Source organism: Aquarana catesbeiana, linkage group LG01, assembly GCF_042186555.1.
Source record: "Aquarana catesbeiana isolate 2022-GZ linkage group LG01, ASM4218655v1, whole genome shotgun sequence".
NCBI lineage: Eukaryota > Metazoa > Chordata > Amphibia > Anura > Ranidae > Aquarana > Aquarana catesbeiana.
The window spans coordinates 244669264-244693938 of NC_133324.1; the positions used below are offsets into that span (position 1 = coordinate 244669264).

The window sequence follows — 24675 nt, forward strand, 5'->3', positions numbered from 1 at the left end:
GCATCTCTTTCCTGTAAAGAGCCTTACTTGATTGGTACACAAGGATAGGGTGGTATTGCACCCTCATCCTAGTTTTTTTACCGAAGGTGGTTTCAGATTTTCATCTAAACAAAAACATTGTTCTGCCTTCCTTTTTTCCAGATCCCTGTTCTCCGGAAGAAAGATCACTACATTCTTTGGATGTAGTAAGAGCAGTCAAGGCCTATCTGGAAGCAACTGCTCAAATTCGCAAAACGGATGTTTTGTTTGTGCTGCCAGAGGGTCCCAGTAGGGGACAGGCAGCAGCAAAAGCTACCATTTCTTAATGGATTCGACAGTTGATTATTCAAGCTTACGGTTTGAAACAGAAAATTCCTTTGTTTCAGATAAGGGCACATTCCACAAGAGCTGTTGGTGCTTCTTGGGCAGTGCATCACCGGGCCTCTAAGGCTCAAATCTGCAAGGCCGCAACCTGGTCTTCAGTCCATACATTCACCAGATTCTATCAGGTGGTTGTGAGAAGGCATGAGGATATTGCCTTTGGGCGTTGTGTGCTGCAGGCAGCAGTACAGGGTCCTTAGGTCTGATTGCACCCTACTTGGTTGTGGTCCCCCCCCCCACAGATAGCATTGCTCTGGGACATCCCATCAGTTATTACTGAGGCTCTGTGTCCCGTGATGTTCGAGAAAGAAAATAGGATTTTTTATGACAGCTTACCTGTAAAATCCTTTTCTTTCGATGGACATCACGGGACACAGAGGTCCCGCCCCTCTTCTAATACACTTATATTGCTTGGCTACAAAACTGAGGTATCCCTGTGAGGGGAGGGATTATATAGGGGGTTGAACTTCCTGGTTAGGGTGTGCCAGTGTCCAATCACCTAGTGATACCTATAATCCCATCAGTTATTACTGAGTCTCTGTGTCCCGTGATGTCCATCGAAAGAAAAGGATTTTACAGGTAAGCTGTTATAAAAAATCCTATTTTTTTTATACCAGCGTCTGGCCGTACGGGCAACTAGGTACGGCGCCAACAACTGGTCATTGAAGTCCACCCCTCCCATATTGAGGTTATATTCATGGACACAGAGGGGTTTCTCCACAACACCAGTCGCCGTAGTAAAAAAGACCTTAGATCTCACATTTGGACTTAAATACAAAAAAAAATAAAAAAAAATTTGTCATTTGAAAAAATGACAAAAAAAAAATGTCCCTTTTAAGAGGTATGGGCGGAAGTGACTTTTTGACGTCGCTTCTGCCCTGCTATGGTATGGAGACGGTTGGGGGCCATCTTGCCCTCACTTATATCCATACCCAGCTAGGAAGAGGACACGATCGCCTCCGCCGCCATAGACTGCTCTGGTAAGCAGTGGAGGGCGTGGGAGGGGGGGCCCCCTCCCGCTGCCGAAAACGGTGATCTTGCGGCGAATCCACCGCAGGGACCACCATTATCGTAAACCGGACCACCCACTGAAGAGATGGATATCTCGGTTATGGCAGCAGCTTGTGCCGTTACCAAGATATCTATCTTTAAAGTGCCGATGTATATATACAGTGGGCGGTCAGTAAGTGGTTAAAATGTCAGGTTTTTGTGATGTAAAGAAATGAGACAAAAATAAAACCTTTCAGAACTTTTTCCACCTTTTTAATGTGACCTATTAACCGTACAACTCAATTTAAAAAAAATGAAATCTTTTAGGGGGAGTAAAAATAAAAAAAAACTAAAATAATGTGGTTGCATGAGTGTGCACCCTCTTTTAACTCATGTTAAATCGGAGTCAGTACACACCTACCATCATTTAAAGTGCCTCTGGTTAACCCCAAATAAAGTTCAGCTGTTCTAGTAGGTCTTTCCTGACATTTACAGCAAAAGCCATGTTCCACAGACAGCTTCCAGTGCATCAGAGGATCTCATTATTAAAAGGTATCAGTCAGGAGAAGGGTACAAAAGAATTTCCAAGGCATTCGATATACCATGGAACACATCATCAAGTGGCAAAAATATGGCACAACAGTGTCATTAACCAAAAACTGGACCTCTCTCCAAAATTGATGAAATGACAAGAAGAAAACTGGTCAGGGAGGCTGCCAAGAGGCCTACAGCAAGTACTGGGCTGTGTGGTACATGTGACAACAATCTCCCACATTCTTCATATGTCTGGGTTATGGGGTAGAGTGGCAAGGCGGAAGCCTTTTCTTACAAAGAAACATCCAAGCCCGGCTAAATTTTGCAAAAACACATCTGAAGTCTCCCAAAAGCATGTAGGAAAATGTGTTATGGGCAGATGAAACCAAGGTTGAACTTTTTTGGCCATGATTCCAAAAGATATGTTTGGCGCAAAAATAACTCGCATCACCAAAAGAACACCATACACACAGTGAAGTATGGTGGTGGCACCATCCACAAAGCCATTGTGTTCTTACGGCCGGGGGGGGGCCATCCCCACCGGGAGAACACAATGATTATTGCTAGTGGCTATAATAGCCCCTAGCAATAAGCACATGTAAAATCCGACAGGTTGGTTGTACCCAATTTGATCAACTTGGGTACATTCAGCCTGCCCATACATGGTTCGAATCTCGGCCGGTCCCTGCTGAACCAGCTGAGATTCAAACCGTCTTTGGCCGGCTTTAGGTAATGCTTACGTGCTCACAGCATAAATGGCTTCTATTGACCACTACTGCTGTTCAAGGCTGACGGTGTGTAGTCAGCAGCGCCTGCATCACAAGATTACAATATATTTATTATTATCCATTAGATCAACATCATATTACATTTTATGAGCCATTCATTCAAAAAGTTGTGTGATCTCAGGTGGTTTTGTACTAATCTATGTGTGAAAAATATTAATGACTCCATATACCAGACAAGATTTATTTAGGCTTACAGTTCATAATTAAGCAAAAGTGTATAATTTCTCCTAACTAATGGGTGGCAAATTATCTTTTATAGGCAGTCACTGTGTTGGCAATCCTATCTCCTTTTATTTTTTTCGGTCTAAAAACTGACTGGGGATGAAACTAAAGAAACATGCTTACCGTATATTCAATTTGAATTATTTTACAAACCTTTTTTAGGCTGAGTGGAAAGAACGGTATTACACTGCCAGCAATACTTCAAAAGATCTGCAAGAGCACATTGAGGAAATGAGGACAAGGAGCAAGGAAAAGGAAAACGCAATCAGCCGACTACAGTCCAGGCTCAAAGAAGTTGAAGGGTCATTTGAAAAGGCTTTCAAACAGTCTCATGATAAAGATGAACGAATAAAGCAAGAGCACAAAATGTTTCAAGATGTAAGTTGAAAAGAGATGCATATAGACAGTTGCCTCTTTTTTTTTTTTTTTTTTCATTTTTTTTCTTTTTATTTGCCGTGATGATTATTTGTTGTTTACTGATTTGGTAAATACAGTCATTTAACTGTTGTCAAGCTACTATTTAGTCTGTGCATAGTAGTCGTAGTAAAAGTGCAGTCTCTACTTTAATAAACAGTATATCCAAAAAAAGTGGAATTCCCCTATTTGAAAGTAACACCGAAAGGTTCTTATCTCCCACTTTTTTTTTCTACAGGCTGAATCTCATGGAGTGTCCCATAATTATTTGTTGCACTTGAAGGGCACAGTGACCTGTATATTTATGGTTTCCACATTATACCTAGTTTCTATTTTCTTCAAAATCAACTTTTATTTCTTCAACTTTACTTCAGCCTATGCCATGCATGGTTCAAACTTCTCTGCTGCAGACATTTTGACCTGTCACCAACAGCTGAGTCTGTTTTTTGACCCCCAAAATTTTATTTTAAAATGGTAATCTCTATATTTCCAAACAGTACAACTTGCTGCTGACTGGACAATGAATCAGCATTATTGCACTGTAGTTTTATTGTTTTTTAATGTGATTTAAAGTGTATGTAAACTCTTTACACTAAACTTATCCTATTTGTTCTCTTGGCCTGTTAAATATACACTTGAAAGCATATTATGATTTATTATATAGGAGAAGTGGCAAAAAAACTGGTATCAATTAGAATTGTTCCCTGCTATCTCTGTGGACTCCAAAACACCTCCACCTTTTATGTACACCCCTCAAATTTTTGTAAATATTTTATTATATCTTTTCATGTGACAACACTGAAGAAATGACACTTTGCTAGTATGTAGTGAGTGTACAGCTTGTATCACAGTGTAAATTTGCTGTCCCCTCAAAAGAACTCAACACACAGCCATTAATGTCTAAACCACTGCCAACAAAAGTGAGTACATCCGTAAGTGAAATTGTCTAAATTGGGTCCAATTAGCCATTTCCTCTCCCCGGTGTCACGTGACTCGTTAGTGTTACAAGGTCTCAGGTGTGAATGGGGAGCAGGTGTGTTAAATTTGGTGTTATCGCTCTCACGCTCATACTGGTCACTGGAAGTTCAACATGGCACCTCATGGCAAAGAACTCTCTGAGGATCTAAAAAAAAAAGAAATGTTGCTCTACATAAAGATGGCCTAGGCTATAAGAAGATTGCCAAGACCCTGAAACTGAGCTGCAACATGGTGGCCAAGACAATACAGTGGTTTAACAGGACAGATTCCACTCAGAACAGGCCTCACCATGGTCGACCAAAGAAATTAAGTGCACATGCTCAGCGTCATATCCAGAGGTTGTCCTTGGGAAATAGACGTATGAGTGCTGCCAGCATTGCTGCAGAGGTTGAAGGGGTGTGTGTGTGTGTGTGTGTGTGTGTGTGTGTGTGTGTGTGTGTGTGTGTGTGTGGGGTCAGCCTGTCAGTGCTCAGACCATACACAGCACACTGCATCAAATTGGTCTGCATGGCTGTCGTCCCAGAAGGAAGCCTCTTCTAAAGATGATGCACAAGAAAGCCCGCAAACAGTTTTCTGAAGACAAGCAGGCTAAGGACATGGATTACTGGAACCATGTCCTGTGGTCTGATGAGATCAAGATAAATGTATTTGGTACAGATGGCGTCAAGCGTGTGTCGCGGCAACCATGTAAGGAGTACAAAGACGAGTGTGTCTACAGTCAAGCATGGTGGTGGGAGTGTCATGGTCTTGATTTGCATGAGTGCTGCTGGCACTGGGGAGACCTGCGCTGAAATACAGCGCAGGGCAGTATTCCAACATAACGACCACAAACACACCTCCAAGATGACCACTGCCTTGCTAAAGAAGCTGAGGGTAAAGTGGGGCATCCTCAAACGGAAAATGGAGGAGCGCAAGGTCTCCAACATCCATCAGATCCATGATGTCATCATGGAGGAGTGGAAGAGGACTCCAGTGGCAACTTGTGAGCTCTGGTGAACTCCATGCCCAAGAGGGTTAAGGCGGTGCTGGAAATAATGGTGGCCACACAAAATATTGACACTTTGGGCCCAATTTGGACATTTTCACTTATGGGTGTATTCACTTTTGTTGCCAGCGGTTTAGACATTAATGGCTGGGTGTTATTTTAAGGGGACAGCAAATTTACACTATTGTACAAGCTGTACACTCACTACTTTTATATTGTAGCAAAGTGTCATTTCTTTAGTGTTGTCACATGAAAAGATATAATAAAATATTTCCAAAAATGTAAGGGATGTACTCACTTTTGTGGGATGCTGTGTATGTATGTGTGTGTGTGTGTGTGTGTGTGTGTGTATATATATATGTGTGTGTGTGTGTGTGTGTGTGTGTATATATATATATATATATATATGTATGTATGTGTGTGTGTGTGTGTGTGTATATATATATATATAATTAGTGAGGCAAAAAAGTATTTGATCCCTGCTGATTTTGTACATTTGTCCACTGACAAAGAAATGATCAGTCTATAATTTTAATGGTAGGTTTATTTTAACAGTGAGAGACAGAAAAACAACAAAAATATGCAGAAAAACGCATTTCAAAAAAGTTATAAATTGATTTGCAATATTCTAATGAGTGAAATAAGTATTTTAACCCTTCGCAAAACATGACTTGGTACTTAGTGGCAAAACCCTTGTTGGCAATCAGAGGTCAGATGTTTCTTGTAGTTGGCCCTCAGGCTTGCACACATCACAGGAGGGATTTTGTCCCACTCTTTGCAGATCCTCTCCAAGTCAATAAGGTTTCGAGGCTGACATTTGGTAACTCGAACCTTCAGCTCCCTCCACATATTTTCTATGGGATTAAGGTCTGGAGACTGGCTAGGTCACTCCAGGACCTTAATGTACTTCTTCAGCAACTCTTTTTTTTGCCTTGGCCGTGTGTTTTGGGTCATTGTCATGCTGAAATACCCATCCATGACCCATTGTCAATGCCCTGGCTGAGGGAAGGAGGTTCTTGCCCAAGATTTGACAGTACATGGCCCCGTCCATCATCCCTTTGATGCAGTGAAGTTGTCCTGTCCCTTGAGCAGAAAAACCCCCAAAGCATAATGTTTCCACCTCCATGTTTGACGGTGGGGATGGTGTTCTTGAGGTCATTCTTGGGGTCATCGGCAGCATTCCTCCTCCTCCAAACACGATGAGTTGATGCGAAAGAGCGTAATTTTGTTCTCATCTGACCACAACACTTGCTCATTAGCAAACTTCAGACAGGCCTGTACATGTGCTTTCTTGAGCAGGGGGACCTTGCGGGAGCTGCAGGGTTTCAGTCCTTTACGGCATAGTATGTTATCAATTGTTTTCTTGGTGACTATGGTCCCAGCTGGCTTGAGATCATTGACAAAATTCTCCAGTGTAGTTCTGGGCTGATTCCTCACCATTCTCATAATCATTGAAACTCCACTAGGTGAGATCTTGCATGGAGCCCCAGATTGAAAGAAATTGGTAGTTATTTTGTGATTTTTCCATTTGCGAATAATCACATCAACTGTTATCAGCCTCTCACCAAGCTGCTTGGTGATGGTCTTGTAGCCCATTCCAGCCTTGTGTAGGTCTACAATCTTGTCCCTGAGATCCTTGGACAGTGCTTTGGTCTTGGCCATGGTGGAGAGATTTGAATCTGATTGATTGCTTCTGTGGAGAGGTGCCTTTTATACAGGTAATATGCTGAGATTAACAGCACTCCCTTTAGCCCCGGTTCACACAGGGGCGGCACGACTTGCAGGTCGCCTCACCGAGGCGACCTGCACATGACTGCCACGGCGACTTGCAAAACGACTTCTGTATAGAAGTCTATGCAAGTCGCCCCCAAAGTAGTACAGGAACCTTTTTCTAAGTCGGAGCGACTTGCGTCGCTGCTATTAGAACGGTTCCATTGTACAGAACAGGAGGCGACTTGTCAGGCGGCTAGGTCGCCTGACAAGTCGCCCCTGTGTGAACCGGCACTTAAGAGAGTGCTTCTAATCTCAGCTCGTTGCCTGTATAGAAGACACCTGGGAGATAGAAATCTTGCTGATTGATAGGGAATCAAATACTTATTTCACTCATTAAAATGCAAATCAATTTATAACTTTTTAAAAATGTTTTTCTGGATATTTTTGTTGTTGTTCTGTCTCTCCCTGTTTAAATAAAATAAACCTACCAATAAAATTATAGACTGATCGTTTCTTTGTTATATATATATATATATATATATATATATATATATATATATATATATATATATAGTGTGTGTGTTTATACACAGTTGTGCTCATAAGTTTACATACCCTGGCAGAATTTATGATTTCTTGGCCATTTTTCAGAGAATATGAATGATAACACAAATACTTTTCTTTCGCTCTTGGTTAGTGTTTGCCTGAAGCCATTTATTATCAATCAACTGTGTTTACTTTTTAAATCCTAATCACAACAGAAACTACCCAAATGATCCTGATCAAAAGTTCACATACCCCAGTTCTTAATATTGTGTATTGCCCCCTTTTAACATCAAGCTTGAAGTCTTTTGTGGTATTTGTGGATGAGGCTCTTTATCATCTTCTCAGCTGGTAAAGCTGCCCATTCCTCTTGGCAAAAAGCCTCCAGTTCCTGTAAATTCTTGGGCTGTCTTGCATGAACTGCACGTTTTGAGATCTCCCCAGAGTGGCTCAATGATATTGAGGTCAGGAGACTGAGATGGCCACTCCAGAATCTTCACTTTTTTTTCTGCTGTAGCCAATGAGAGGTCGACTTGGCCTTGTATTTTTGGTTTATTGTCATGTTGGAATGTCCAAGTACGTCCCATATGCAGCTTCCTGGCTGATGAATGCAAATGTTCCTCCAGTATTTTTTGACAACATACTGCATTCATCTTGCCATCAATTTTAACCAAATTTACTGTGCCTTTGTAGCTCACACATCCCCAAAACATCAGCGATCCACCTCCATGTTTCACAGTAGGAATGGTGTACCTTTCATCATAGGCCTTGTTGACTCCCCTCCAAATGTAGCGTTTATGGTTGTGGCCAAAAAGCTCAATTTTGGTCTCATCACTCCAAATGACTTTGTGCCAGAAGGTTTGAGGCTTGTCTCTGTGCTGTTTGGCGTATTGTAAGTAGGATACTTTGTGGCATTTGCGTAGTAATGGCTTTCTTCTTGTGACTCGATCATGCAGCCCATCTTTCATCAAGTGCCTCCTTATTGTGCATCTTGAAATAGCCACACCACATGTTTTCAGAGTTCTGTATTCCACCTGAAGTTATTTGTGGGTTTTTCTTTGCATCCTGAACAATTTTCCTGGCAGTTGTGGTTGAAATTTTAGTTGGTCTACCTGACAGTGATTTGGTTTCAACAGAACCCCTCATTTTCCACTTCTTGATTAGAGTTTGAACACTGCTGATTGGCATTCTCAATTCCTTGGATATCTTTTTATATCCCTTTCCTGTTTTATACAGTTCAACTACCTTTTTGCGCAGGTCCTTTGACAATTCTTTTGCTTTCCCCATGACTCAGAATCCAGAAACGTCATTGTAGCACTGGATGAAAGATGCAATGGTCTGTCAAGAGTCCAAAAACTCACTGACCTTTTATACACACGCACTAATTATAAGCAAACAGATCACAGGTGAGGATGGTTACATTTTAATAGCCATTCAAACCCCTTTGTGTCAACTTGTGTGCATGTTATCAGGCCAAAATCAGCAGGGTATGTACACTTTTGATCAGGGTCATTTGCGTAACTTCTGTTGTCATTATGATTTAAAAAGAGTAAACACAGTTGATTAATAATAGATGGCTTCAGCCAAACACTAACCATGAGTGAAAGAAAAGTTTGTGTTATTCATATTCTCTGAAAAATGGCCAAGAAATCATAAATTATGCCAGGGTATGTAAACTTATGAGCAAACGTGTGTGTGTGTGTGTGTGTGTGTGTGTGTATATGTGTATAGATATACAGTGCTTTGCAAAAGTATTCACCCCCCTTGGCATTTTTCGTGTTTTGTTGCCTCACAACCTGGAATTAACATGGATTGTTTGAGGATTTGCATGATTTAATTTACAGAACATGCCCTCAACTTTGAAGATTTTTTTTTTTTTTATTGTGAAGCAAACAACAAATAGGACAAAATAACAGAAAAAGTCAATGTGCATAACTATTCACCCCCCTAAAGTCAATACTTTGTAGAGCCCTCTTTTGCGGCTATCACAGCTCCAAGTTGCTTTGGATAAGTCTCTATGAGCTTGCCACATCTTACCACTGGGACTTTTGCCAATTCCTCCTTGCAAAACTGTTCCAGCTACTTCCAGTTGGATGGTTTGCGCTTGTGAACAGCAAGTCTGACCACAGGTTTTCTATTGGATTAAGGTCTGGGCTTTGACTAGGCCATTCCAACACATTTACGTGTTTCCTCTTATACCACTCAAGTGTTGCTTTAGCAGTGTGTTTGGGGTCATTGTCCTGCTGGAAGGTGAACCTCTGTCCTAGCCTCAAATCACACAGAGTGGTACAGGCTTTGCTCAAGAATATCCCTGTATTTAGCACCACCCATCTTTCCCTCAACTCTGACCAGTTTCCCAGTCCTGACTGCTGAAAAATATCCCCACAGCATGATGCTGCCACCACCATGTTTCACTGTGGGGATGGTGTTCTTTGGGTGATGTGATGGGTTTGCGCCAGACATAGCGTTTTCTTTGATGGCCAAAAATTTCTATTTTAGTCCGAGCAGAGCACCTTCCTCCATACATTTTGGGAGTCTCCCACATGCCTTTTCGCAAACTCAAAACGTGCCATTTTTTTTTTTTTTTTTTTTTTTTTCTTTTGTGCTATGTTCTTTCCATTTGGTTATGATAGATTTGATGGTTCTTCTAGGGATCATCAAAGATTTGGATATTTTTTATAACCTAACCCTGACTTGTACTTCTCAACAACATTGTCCCTTACTTATTTGGAGAGTTCCTTGGTCTTTATGGCAGTGTTTGGTTAGTGGTGCCTCTTGCTTAGGTGTTGCAGCCTCTGGGGCCTTTCAGAAAGGTGTGTATATGTAATGACAGATCATGTGACACTTAGATTGCACACAGGTGGACATCATTTCACTAATTATGTGATTTCTGAAGGTAATTGGTTGCACAGAGCTTTTTATGGGCTTCATAACAAAGGGGGTTAATACATACGCACATGCCAATTATCAGTTTTTTATTTCTGAAAAATTGTTTGTATATATTATTCTAACTTTACGTCACCAACTTAGACTATTGTGTTCTGATCCATCACATATAATTCAGATTAAAAAAACATTGAACTAAAGGCTGTAATGTAACAAAATATGTAAAAAGCCAAGGGGGGTGAATACTTTTGCAAGGCACTGTAGATATAGCTCTCTCTATATAGATATAGATATCATGAAAGAGGATTGCTGCACAAGAAAAATTATATATAAAATATATATATAAGCTCAAGGGGTGAGGTGCACTTAACGGTCTCCACTTGAGCTGTGCTAGCAATCTAGCCCTTCCCAGGGACCATAATGTAGAAACATGAAAGAGGATTGCGAAGAAAAGGTTATATCAAAGAGCAGGTACAGACGGTAAAGTTTCGGGCTCACATGGATAACGCCCTTCTTCACAACCACATACCTACAACTGGCAGTACATCTCACTCAATATATATACTTCATTGGCATAAGCAATTAATCAAATCATTAAGATAAACTGGAATCAATGAGTCTATATAAAATACTACATTCCTTATCATTAAGTGTTATTTAGGTAGCTGGATCGACTTTTGGTCACAGGTGCATTTGATTCCTCACTAGGCAAAGATATAGTTGATAGAATAATCCATCAATTCATCTACAGGATAAAAATACATGTGTATAATGAACATCATTGAGATAATCTATTATTAACGCTACAAAAAAAAATAAATAAATATATATATATATATATGTATATGTATGTGTGTATATATATAGATAGATATATATATATATATATATATATATATATATATATATATATATATATATATATATATATATATATATATATATATATATATCCATTCAAAGATAGTGAACACTGTCAGAGGAACAAATATAAATCAAAGTCAGTGCTTAACCCTTTCATCTGCAATGTGTCTAAACGGTTTATCCAATGCACTTTCCTTTTTCTTAGTTCTAATTCTCTGTCTAACTCCCCCCCCCCCCCCGTCTAATAATGGGAACTCCATCTATAACCATATACCTTAATTGTGACACTGTATGATTTTTTTCTGTAAAATGTCTAGACAATGGTAACTTCTCCAGTTTATCTCGGATTGAATATTTGTGCCTTGCAATTCTGTCTTGTTATTTCTCCTACATAAATAAGTCCGCATGGACACTTGATAATATATATCACATAAGATGATTGACAAGTTAAATGATCTTTAATATTTATATTCTATCCCTTATGTGGGTGACAAAAGCTTTTGCATTTGATCATGCTAGTGCACTGGATGCAAGAGAGACAAGGAGAAGAACCATGATTAGGTGGACCCAAACATGTAATGCGAGGGGTAAAAGTACAATACTGGTCCGATTTGACCAGTCTATCGTGTACAGTTCTTCCTCTACGATACGAGGATAATGGAGGGTGGTAAAATTCAGGGACATTCGGATAATTCTTATTTAATATGGACCAGTGTTTTTTAATCGCATTATTGGGTGGAGAATGGGTGGAATTGGGAAATGAAAGGCACCCTGCGACTCATGTTTTTATCTTTGTTACAATGTAAATGAGTACATGCTTGATGAACTATATCACTGGGATATCCCTGTTGACGCAGTCTGTCTTGCAATTTATCCAACCTGACTTCTCTGTTAATGGAGTTGTTAGTAATGCTAGATAGCCATTTCAACTGACTCCTGGGTATAGATTTAAATACCCCTGGTGGATGGAAACTAGAATAATATAACAACTGGTTACGATCCGTCGGTTTCCGATACAAATCGCTGACAATGTATTCGTCTTGTATATGCAATAATGTATCTAAAAATGGAGTATCTGTATCTGAGGTAGATATGTTGAATTTCAAACCTGGGATTAAATTGTTCAAATAAGAATTGAATAAAAATAGTGTATCTAGGTCGCCCACCCATATGCCAAATGCGGACTTTCCGATCAACAAATGTTGGCTAGCAGGTTCTCAAATCTTCCGCCAACAAATGTTTGTTGTCAGACTTTTCGATCGTGTGTACACAAGTATGAGCCAGAAGCACTCGGTCTTGTAAAACTAGTGTTCGTAATGGAGATATCACGTACGTCTTGTACGTCACTACGTTTGTAATTGTTGGCCAACATTTATGTGACCGTGTGTATGCAAGACAAGTTGGAGCCAACATACTTTGAACAAAAATCCACGGTTTTGTTTTGGAAAGTAAAATCGTGTGTACAGGGCATTACAGTGATCAAGATGAAGAATCTCTTTATTCTTAATAGACCAGTTCACACTTAAGATTTGGGTCACCTGTCGCGTGAATCTCAAAGCACATACACTTCTTTGGTGCAGAATTGCTCCTGAACTCTCAAAAGTAAATGCATTCACATGCGTTTTTCAGGTGCTCTCATTTAAAAGGACTGGGGCTGAAAACTCATAATTCTACTCTTGTAACACAAATCGTGTGTACAAAAAAAGCTATGCTTAAGTGTGATTTGGGGCTCATAGACTTTCACTGCCACCCTGTAAGATGTGAGATTGAAGGGATTGATGGGGGGGGTATAGTTCACAACCTGTAACTACGTGCTACATGCACATATGGTGAACAGCATGGTGCAATACATCTATACCTGACAAATTAGGAGGGGGAGAAAAATAAACCCTTAATCTATTAAGAAAGAAACTGTTAAAAATTAACATTGGTTAAAAGGTCAATGCTAGATTATTAATCTAACTAGTCATTTGTAAAAAGCTGTATCATTTGACTGGTGATAATTTGCATGAGTACTTAGAGGCAAAGTTCCTTGTGTAGAGAGAGGGACAAATGCAATTAGACTTTAGAAATGGAAAGGGAACAATCTAATCTGTTCCTGTTGAAGGGCAGAGAGCTGCCTTCAGTGTTAGCTTCTGTAGTAAAGAAGCGTTTAGGTTTAGTTACATGAGATAAATAGACACAAGTAGGAAGGAAACTAATCTAAAGGGGAAAATAACATGGGGGTTTAAAAAAAAACAAAAAAAAAAAACTGTCCAGAGGTGTGTGGGTTTTTTTTTTGTTTTTTTTTAAAGAGAATTAGATAGTTGGAATCCCTAAGTGAATGGGTGTAACTGATTCAGGGTTGCCAAAATGGGAGAATTTCATGATTGACTGTACGAATGCTAGTACATTTCTCATAATTATATACATTTATCTAATCTAGATTTCACCTCTGAGAAAGGGTGCAACACTTTTCAAGGAATTTACTATTATCTGTTTAGCTGGTATAAGAAAGAACTTTTGATTCTTGTTGCCACTTGGTATAGTACATCATTAACGGGAAGGTTGATGGGCCCCACACAGGGACACGCAGTATGCAAAATCTAAGGAAATGGGTTAAGAAGAAAAACCTTGAACTCTAAACCAAAAGCAAGTTCTCTTTGCACAACACCAAGGTGCCTAAGCACTCCTGTATCTACAGCCTTGTGGCTGTATATCTGCAGTTTTAGTTTCAAGGTACTACTGCCTCTGACTTTTAGTCTTGGTAGATTTGATGTGAGGTTCAGTAATGTCACGGATATACTGCTCACTGTTCTACTTGCTGGAGGCTCTGACATAAGGAAACCATACCTATACCAAAATGGCTGCCTCCACACAGACACAGTGCAGAACAAGGCTTGGTAATTTGGTGACTGGGTACAGATCTGCTTCAGACAGACTGCAGGCAACACTGGTGACTCGTCCTTTGCCCTGTGCTTGCCTTTTTTTGTGAGCACAGCTTCCAGAGTTCTGTTCCTCTGGATGGTTTGAGCTGGCACATTTCCAAGCTGATTCTGCAGGCAGGATATTCTTTGAACATGGTATGATGGGCCAGGTTGTCTTGAAAGAAAGGTCTTTCTCCAATTTCAAAACTGCCATATTTCAAAATGAACTAGGGCCACAAGCTATCAAGAGATGGATTTCATAAGGCAAAAAGCTGGTACTTGGGCACAATTTTTTTTTTTAATTGAATACGTATAATTTATGAATGGGCACTGGGCTACTGCCAAGCGACTGTACTGTGTACCAGTCTGTTTCTTCACTGTTCTGGTTTTCTGATTTTCACTTGTAAACTCCTTTAATTAAATACATGACAGAAATTGTGTTTTTTTTTTTTTTTCTTTCAGTAATGTTTATTCAAAGATTATAAAAGTAGACAGATTACAAGTGCCATTATGCATAGCAACACACATCTCCTTTTTCGTAACAAAAAAAAAATGTTAAGAATATGTAACGATAACAACTTTCCCAGTGTATAAAATGAGTAACTGGAGATCCAGGCTCATTGTGTCTAAAGTATGCTAATTGAGATTACTGGTCAAACATTCTTCCCGACTCGTCAACCTCAGCATATTAGGAACGACTCATTACCCATCTACCTTAAACAAGCTTATCATGGTATTGTACAAAGACATAAGACGCAGCGTAACCATGTGCAGATCCTGGGTAGCCCAGGCTCTATGAGCACCCGACAGCTACAGGCTGCATACCCCATAAACCTCAATCCTCCACACACCCCCACTTCTGAAGGAGTCTCCCCGAAGCGTTGGGAGATTATATAAAAAAAGTCTACTTTCAGCTGCACAGAAACAAAACTAAACGTGCTGATGACTACTAACAGTGCATAGATTTGTTTCATACTATGAGTTGTGTGGGCAGTATGTTGGTATCCATTGGGTTACTGCCTGTAAAGGAAATGCGGTGTCTATCTTTTCCTTTCTGTAGCAATCATTTTTATTAGTTATAAAAGATTAAAAAACAGTGATGACTGCGCAGGGCTAGAACTTCTCAAAGATGTAACATTCAAAGTCAGGGTGATCGGAAACGGACAAGAGCATAGGTAAACATTCAGGACTAATATGCAGATAATACTAGTGGGCCCCTTGGAGGTCAGCATTTGCAGATAAATGGCATGATGGGGGAAGTTGGGAGAGGGAAAAATAAAAAAAAAAAGGGTTGGAGGAAGAGACCCGAAAGTGGAAAAACAGAGGTGAGCCTCCATTGGCTGAAAATAGAAGTCAGGAAACATGAGCACAGCAAGGGGATACGTAGAGGAGAAAAGGTGTCAGGTTTTATTAAAAAAAGAATAGTGTTTAAAATCTAATGCTTAATTTTGTTTTTCAGCTTCTGTTGGAATATGAATCCCTTGGAAAGGAACATGAAAGGGTTAAAGTAAGAAATGTTTGTATTGTACACAGACATGCCTATCTTCTTGAGAGAGTTTGATACTGTATTGTGTGACAATGGTGTCACCATTTTTATAGGCAGATAGCTGCATGTCCAAAAGCAAAAAAAAAAAAGTACCGAACCTCAGAACAACTTTTTACCTTCTCTTTTCAGGACACGCTAGGCATTACAGAAAATAAGTTGTGTGATGCACAAACTGAAGTGAATGAGCTCAGAAGGTAATGGTGCTTTCTTTACAAGACAATTGGCAATATTGTGTCGGTTAGTGTTTTGGAAAAAAAAAAATCTAGAAAGTTAACATTAAAATAAATGGAATTTATTATTAGAAAAAAATATAGAATATGTATTATTTGAAAAGTAATATGAAAATCCCATATTGGTATTTCTTAAGCAGACATTTGTGGCAGTTTGTAGTAAGCCAGTCACCAACCCTGGGCAGGTAAACATTTGTATTTGAAGACTTGAGAGTTAGTTAGATGCAAGAAAAATAAAATAATAAATATATATATATATATATATATATATATATATATATATATATATATATATATATATATATATATATATATATATATATATATATATTCTTCACTATTTAATACTTACAAACAATATAGGATGACAGCACACCACAATATACTTGAATTTCCTTTTGGTTTCCTTATTTTTTTCACAAGCTTGTCATATGGAAATTACTTAACCATACTCTTATTTAGCACCAATAGAATTTAGCGTTCTTTAGCACGAAATGTGTAATAGGAGTCCTTATTTCAGTTTTTTCCTCATGTTGAGTTAACTGCAAATTTATATCGCTTATGGGTATTTATCAGTAAAGAACTGGAAAGTCACCAAGTGCACAATGGCAGACAAATGTGGTCTATCCTGGAGCAGCACTATTTTGATACTGTGCATATAACTTCAGCTATCATTTATCTCTGAATCTAATCATCGTTTTTGATATGCTTTTTATTACTGAAAGTAAAATTGTGCTTATGCATTCTTTTTCATACGTTTAAATTTTGACGTTTGTGAAAGGTTTACGTTAAAGTAGTTTATTTAAGGGTTGGGATGCCTTCCAGTGTGTTTTTTAAAATCCGGAATGCATGTACAGTAATTACCATGTTTTACAATGGCCCTAGTTCACACACAAGTGCTTTTGACAAAAGTACAACCTGCTGCGTTTTTTTTCATCTGGAATGTGTCAAAATGCTTGTAAATGCACTGGAATGCTCATAAAGACTTTCCAAATGTCAAAATAAAAAGAAGAGAAAAAAAACACACAGAAAATGCATCCAAACACTTCTAAATGCACATGCAAAAACGCATTTAGAACGTTAAAATTGTGGTATGAACCAGCCCTAAATGTGTTAGTAAAAAAATGTAAAACAAATATGAGGTATGTACTAAACCAATAGACAAACTAGTTAATAGAAATAAATGGTTTAAAAAAAAAAAAAATAAAGACCGGCTGGGTAGGAGGAAAGATCTGTCTGGAGGTATTGGGAGGGTGGATTGCTTTGTTGTTTTTATTAATGTGACAATGTTAAACATAGAAGTGTCTATATAATATGGAGTTTGTATGTAAATTACAATAGTGTTAACAATACTAAAACACTAAATTGTCACAGTTTTGATTTTGTATACTATGTATTTAAGGGCATAGGGGACATGTGTTCACTTCTACATATGAGGAAACTGGATATGATCCTGGAGGGGCTGGACCAAGCAGACTTCAGAAAATAGACTATGCTGGGTGATATTTGGAATATATTTTTAAATTTAAGACATTCACCAAACATCACAGTCACTGCAAGTGAATATTCCTGGTGCATGTAGTTCATGCACCTGATACATTATACTAATTGATTCACCTGCAGTGAATTTTTGATAGAACCTTTCTCTCTGCAGTGTCCTGTTTAGCCTTAAGATTGACTCTTTATATTTATTTTTGGTTACCAGATTGAACTAGCCATTGCAAATTTATTGTAAATAATATTGCTCAGTTTAAAAAAATTATATTGCTGAAGGGTTTATCAGTATTTACGGTAACTAAACTTGTTTAGTGGGAGTTCTCATTGTGGTTGCTCCCTTCCAGTTGGATTCCTAACATTACCCTTGTACAGTATGCATCATTGGCACACAGGTACAGTGTAGTTGTGTTCAGGCTTCAGGATCTTGTGAACCTGAAACAATTAGCATTACGTTAGCTTTAGCTAGAACCTAGATAATCGGGTAGGTATGGGGAGTACATTATTTTTGTCAGTTACAATACTGTTTTTTTCTTAAATGAAAATGTTATAAAAAGAAGGGACTGCATATATATATTCTGTTTTATAACAGGACAGTTATAAAGCTGGAAACACAGATTAAGCAACTGGAGCATGAAAGCATGGTAAAACTTCGACACATTGCTGAAGGCGAGTCATGGCGATCTAGTTCAAAGTAAGTTGATTTGGTTGTTGCACATTGTCTTTTCTGCATCAGTGTCTTGTCCAGAGTTGTAATGCTTGGATGTTTTTTGAGATGTGACTAAAGGGGAGAGCAGTTCAAAGGAATAATTTGTTGTGGGTAGAAGTTAACAAACCAGACTGACAAAATTGTATGCAACTGCACATTGCTCAAAGAACTTGTGCCTAATAGAAAAACTGCATAATTGTTATAAACTGATAATGTCATTAAAAAAACACATCCTTTAAAAGAACAGTAATAATATTTACCTGTCTTGCCACCCATGCCTCTAATTTTCACACTTTTGCAGAGGTGCACTGGCCAAAAAAATCCTTAGCATCTGACACTTCCACATGCTTTGGATGCCTGGGCTTCCTGCTATAGCTGTGTGTTTCCACCCGCCAGGGATTGCTTCACTGTAAGGATGGGCTTGGGTGTGTTCACACACTCCACGTGCAGAGCCCGCCAGGAAGTCGGCACTGCGCTGCGCTAATAACGGGCAGTGAGACATTTCCCGATCTCTGCAGCCGCACATTGGGAAAATGTCTCACTGTTTATGATTAGCGCAGCGCCGTGCCGACTTCCTGGCGGACCTTGCACATGGAGTGTGAACACACCCGAGCCCATCCTTACTTCACTGTGTCCCTGAATAGCTGAGCCATTGGGTGCAACTGCAGCACTGCAGCTGGGGAGGTAGGTACCTGACACAGGCAGACATATCGGATGTTGAAATTTTTTTTTGGCCGGTGTAGCTTCCCAAGAGTAAATATTGGGGACCCTGGGCATCAGGGCAGATACGTTTTTCTATATGATGACATTTATTTTTTCCAGCAATCCTAAAGCTCACACTGTTCAACAACATTGTGTTAAAGACACGTAGATAAACTGTATGTGTATATACAATATCTCACAAAAGTGAGTACACCCCTCACATTTTTGGAAATATTTTGTTATATCTTTTCATGTGACAACACTGAAGAAATGACACTTTGCTACAATGTAAAGTAGTGAGTGTACAGCTTATATAACAGTGTAAATTTGCTGTCCCCTCAAAATAACTCAACACACAGCCATTGATGTCTAAACCACTGCCAACAAAAGTGAGTACACCCCTAAGTGAAAATGTCCAAATTGGGCCCAATTATCCATTTTCCCTCCCCAGTGTCATGTGACTCTTTAGTATTACAAGGTCTCAGGTGTGAATAGGGAGCAGGTGTGTTAAATTTGGTGTTACCGCTCTAACTCTCTCATACTGGTCACTGGAAGTGCAACATGGCACCTCATGGCAAAGAATTCCTCTGAGGATCTGAAAAAAAGAATTGTTGCTCTACATAAAGATGGCCTAGGCTATAAGAAGATTGCCAAGACCCTGAAACTGAGCCGCAGCATGGTGGCCAAGACCATACATCGGTTTAACAGGGCAGGTTCCATTCAGAACAGGCCTAGCCATGGTCGACCAAAGAAGTTGAGTGCACGCGCTCAGTGTCATATCCAGAGGTTGTCTTTGGGAAATAGATGTATAAGTGCTGCCAGCATTGCTGCAGAGGTTGAAGGGGTGGGGGGTCAGCCTGTTGGTGCTCAGAACATACACCGCACACTGCATCAAATTGGTCTGCATGGCTGTCGTCCCAGAAGGAAGCCTCTTCTAAAGATGATGCACAAGAAAGCCCACAAACTAACTAAGGACACGGATTACTGGAACCGTGTGCTCTGGTCTGATGAGACCAAGATAAACTTATTTGGTTCAGATGGTGTCAAGCGTGTGTGGTGGCAGCCATGTGATGAGTAAAAAGACAAGCGTGTCTTGCCTACAGTCAAGCATGGTGGTGGTATTGTCATGGTCTGGGGCTGCATGAGTGCTGCCAGCACTGGGGAGCTATAGTTCATTGAGGGAACCATAAATGTCAACGTGTACTGTGACATACTGAAGCAGAGTATGATCCCTTCCCTACAGAGACTGGCAATATTCCAAATGACAACCCCAAACACACCTCCAAGATGACCGCTGTCTTGCTAAAGAAGCTGAGGGTAAAGGTGATGGACTGGCTAAGCATGTCTCCAGACCTAAACCCTGTTGAGCATCTGCAAGGCATCCTCAAATAGAATGATAATGAAAAGTGTGGCGCTAATGGGTAGTGAGACACATGTTACTAATCAGGTAGTAGTGATCTCTATAGAGGAATAATAAAGCTAAAGTGTAAACTTATGAAGTGAAAGGTAATTGTTTTATAAAACAACCCAAAAGAGTGTAAAGTATAAAGTAGTAATGAATGTTTAAATGTGTAAGGGAGTCGGATACTCAGTAACAACCTTGTTACTGAGTATCCGACTCCCTTACACATTTAAACATTCATTACTACTTTATACTTTACACTCTTTTGGGTTGTTTTATAAAACAATTACCTTTCACTTCATAAGTTTACACTTTAGCTTTATTATTCCTCTATAGAGATCACTACTACCTGATTAGTAACATGTGTCTCACTACCCATTAGCGCCACACTTTTCATTATCATTCTTACACTTGCAACGGTCAAATTGCTGTGTCGGCTGCTTCAATTTTTCTTAGGAGCTGGCGCAATTGTTACACCTTTTTTTGTACACATCCTCAAATAGAAGGTGGAGGAGTGCAAGGTGTCTAACATCCACCAGCTCTGTGATGTCATCATGGAGGAGTGGAAGATGTGTGAGGAGTGGGAACCTGTGAAGCTCTGGTGAACTCCATGCCCAAGAGGGTTAAGGCAGTGCTGAAAAATAATAGTGGTCACACAAAATATTGACACTTTGGTCCCAATTTGGACATTTTCACTTAGGGGTGTGCTCACTTTTGTTGACAGCGGTTTAGACATTAATGGCTGTGTGTTGTTGTTTTGAGGGGACAGCAAATATACACTGTTATACAATCTGTACACTCTCACTGCTTTACATTGTAGCATAGTGTCATTTCAGTGTTGTCAAATGAAAAGATATAATAAAATATTTACAAAAATGTGAGGGGTGTACTCACTTGTGTGAGATACTGTACTTGGTACTGGGACTTGGTGAGGAATTGGGGTGGCCACATACAGGATTAAGAATTCAAACAATCTAATGTGCATATGGCAGTTGGAGGCTAGGGGGCATTATAAGCAATACTTTTTTTCCGCAAGTTATAATGTTATAAAATCTTGCCATCTTTGCCAGACAAAATGGGATCTTATCTTCATTAGTTTCAAAAAGCTTTAAAGGAAATGTAAATTGACAGTGCCTTTTGCCAGAATTACACCATGCACGTGAAGCAAGAGTTTAATGACTGTACACGCCACCAAACATTAAAAAGACCTCAATAAGGAATAGGATAAAATGGAAGTAAATCAATAGATGTCCGTTTTGAAAAGGTATATGTCAATATACAGTGGGTATAGAAAAGAATCACCCCACTTTAAAATAGTCACATTTTGTTGCTTTGCAGCCTGAAATGAAGACAGTTTTTGTTTTATCAAGCTGTTATTACTCATTGCAACTTATAACATCCAAGTGAAAGGTATAATGCCAACATGACAGAAAAAAAAACTTCAAAAACAGAATCACTGATTTGGAAAAAGGATCACCTCCTTGTGTCAGTATTTTGTTGGACCACCTTTTGCTTTAATTACAACCTTTTTAGACTGTTTGGCTATGTCTCTAATAACTTTGCACATCTAGACTTTGCAATATGAAAATGTATGTAAAGCCAATGTTTTTTATTTGCAGAAAGAAGTTTGCATTGCTTTCAATGTACCTGCTTGTAAAGTTCACCTCCCTCTTTTTCTATTGATGTTCATCATCTCTGGTGCAGAAAGTGAAGGGAAATACATAATTTTAAAGTTGTCACACTAACGGGAAGTAAGGGAAAATCTTCCAGTAGGAACACACAACTATTCCATTATAGCTGTGTAAGAGAAGGTTTCTTCTCACTTTGGAGAGATTTCCACAAATTACCTGTTGTATCTCTGGTACAGGAAGTAAAGCAAAATATTCCTTTACAGGGCACAGTTGGCAAAAATATAAAAAAAATTACAGGGTTTTTTCCAAAACCAAAAAATAAACATTTTAACTTTTACATACACTTTAACCACTTCCCCACCCACATATAGTCATATGACGTCCTGGGATGGGATCTCCCATCCTGGGTGGACGTCATATGACGTCCTGGGATTCCCGGCCGTCTAGGGGGCGCGCGCGCCCGCCGCGTTGCTCGGGACCCGGTGCGTGTGCCCGGCGGCTGCGATGTCCGCCGGGCACATGTGATTGCCCGTTAACCGGGCCGGACTGTGGATCTGTGTGTGTAAACACACAGATCCACAGCCTGTCAGGTGAGAGGAGAGCGATCTGTGTTCCCAGAACGGAGGAACACTGATCGGTCTCCTCCCCTTGTACATCCCCTCCCCCTACAGTTAGAAGCATTCCCTAGGAAACATATTAACCCCTCCCCGCCCCCTAGTGGTTAACCCCTTCACTGCCTGTCACATTTACACAGTAATCAATGCAATTTTATAGCATTGATCGCTGTATAAATTTGGTCCCAAAAATGTGTCAAAAGTGTCCGATGTGTCCGCCATAATGTCGCAGTCACGAAAAAAAAATCGCGATCGCCACTAAAAGAATAAATATTTTTTTTTAAAAAATGCCATAAATCTATCCCGTATTTTGTAGACGCTATAACTTTTGCGCAAACCAATCAATATACACTTATTGCGATTTTTTTTTTTTTTTTTTTTTCCAAAAATATGTAGAAGAATACGTATCGACCTAAACTGAGGAAAAAATTTGTTTTTTTTAAAAAAAATTGGGATATTTATTATAGCAAAAAGTAAAAAATATTGTGTTTTTTTTCAAAATTGTCGCTCTTCTTTTGTTTATAGCGCAAAAAATAAAAACCGCAGAGGCGATCAAATACCACCAAAAGAAAGCTCTATTTGTGGGGAAAAAAGGACGTCAATTTTTTTTGGGTACAACGTTGCACGACTGCGCAATTGTCGTTTAAAGTGCAACAGCGCTGAAAACTAAAAATTGGCCAGGGAAGGAAGGGGGTGAAAATGCCCTGTATTGAACCGGTTAATTATCAGGGTAACATATAACGTGAGAGCATATATTTTTAGGCTAGGAAAACTTGAATAATTGACCCATTGTTGCTAGATTTAAAGAATATTACCATTGCACAGTTCCTGATAACATCTTTTCTTAATTGTACATTATTGGACACATGACAAGAATTCAGAAACGTACAGTGCCTTGAAAAAGTATTCATACCCCTTGATATTTTCCACATTTTTCATGTTGCAACCAAAAATGGAAATGTATTTTTTGGGATTTTAAGTAATATGCCAACACAAGATGGCACATAATTGTGAAGTGGCAGGAATATGATAATTTAATTTTTTTTTTTTTTTTTTTTTTTTTACAAGTAAATATGTGAAAAGTGTGGCGTGCATTTGTATTCAGGCCCCTGAGTCAATACTTTGTAGAACCACCTTTCACTGCAATTACAGCTGCAAGTCTTTTTGGGGATGTCTCTATTAGCTTTGCACATCTAGAGGGTTACATTTTTGCCCATTCTTCTTTGCAAAATAGTATGTAAGGATTGAGACTATATCCCATAAAATGGCAGACTTTGTAGGCACATCATGAGGCAAGATGTATATAAAAAAAAGTAATGCTTTATTACAAAATTATTAAAAGAAACAGACATTAGACAACACCCTAATGTGTAGCAAGGTCAACAGATACCCAATACAGCAGACCTAAAGGCAGGATCCTTTTGTATTTGAGTAAGTACTCTTGTAGATATATATAGATAATTGAATCTGTATGCAAATGTGATCCAACAATGCCTTCACGCTTGCTTGTCAATGCGTTTTCGCAGTTTATCAGCTTCCTCCAGGACATACTGGGTAGTTGCTGATATAACAACATTTTAAAACAAGAAAGAGAATAATAATAAATATGCAAAGTGATACATAGTGTATATTCACAGAGATATTCAGTAGTTTGTGCACTGTTGTGCTCATAAGTTTAATACCCTGGCAGAGTTTATGATTTCTTGGCCATTTTTCAGAGAATATGAATGATACCACAAAAACATTTCTTTCACTCATGGTTAGAGTTTGGCTGAAGCCATTTATTATCAATCAACTGTGTTTACTCTTTTTAAATTATAATGGCAACAGAAACTACCCAAATGACCCTGATCAAACGTTTACATACCCTGCTGATTTTGGCCTGATAACATGCACACAAGTTGACACACAGGAGTTTGAATGGCTATTAAAGGTAACAATCCTCACCTGTGATATGTTTGCTTGTAGTTAGTGTGTGTATATAAAAGGTCAATGATTTTCTGGACTCCCGACAGACCCTTGCATCTTTCATCCAGTGCTGCACTGACATTTCTGGATTCTGAGTCATGGGGAAAGCAAAATAATTGTCAAAGGATCTGTGGGAAAAGGTAGTTGAACTGTATAAAACAGGATTAGGGATATAAAAAGATATCCAAGGAATTGA

At 39.2% G+C, this 24675-nt stretch overlaps 1 protein-coding gene across 5 annotated transcripts in view; it reads left to right on the forward strand.

The window, feature by feature from the left end:
• The window catches only part of MPHOSPH9 (M-phase phosphoprotein 9), a 154207-nt gene that overhangs the window by 89362 nt on the left and 40170 nt on the right, over window positions 1-24675 (forward strand). For all 5 annotated transcript variants that reach the window (XR_012243919.1, XM_073627300.1, XM_073627269.1 and 2 more), the window contains 4 exons: window positions 3057-3272; window positions 15643-15690; window positions 15859-15923; window positions 18046-18147. Coding sequence is in view for 4 of the 5 variants with exons in the window: in XM_073627300.1 (XP_073483401.1) it covers window positions 3057-3272; window positions 15643-15690; window positions 15859-15923; window positions 18046-18147 (431 nt within the window). In the remaining variant the exon portion in view is untranslated. The remainder of the gene's footprint in view (window positions 1-3056; window positions 3273-15642; window positions 15691-15858; window positions 15924-18045; window positions 18148-24675) is intronic.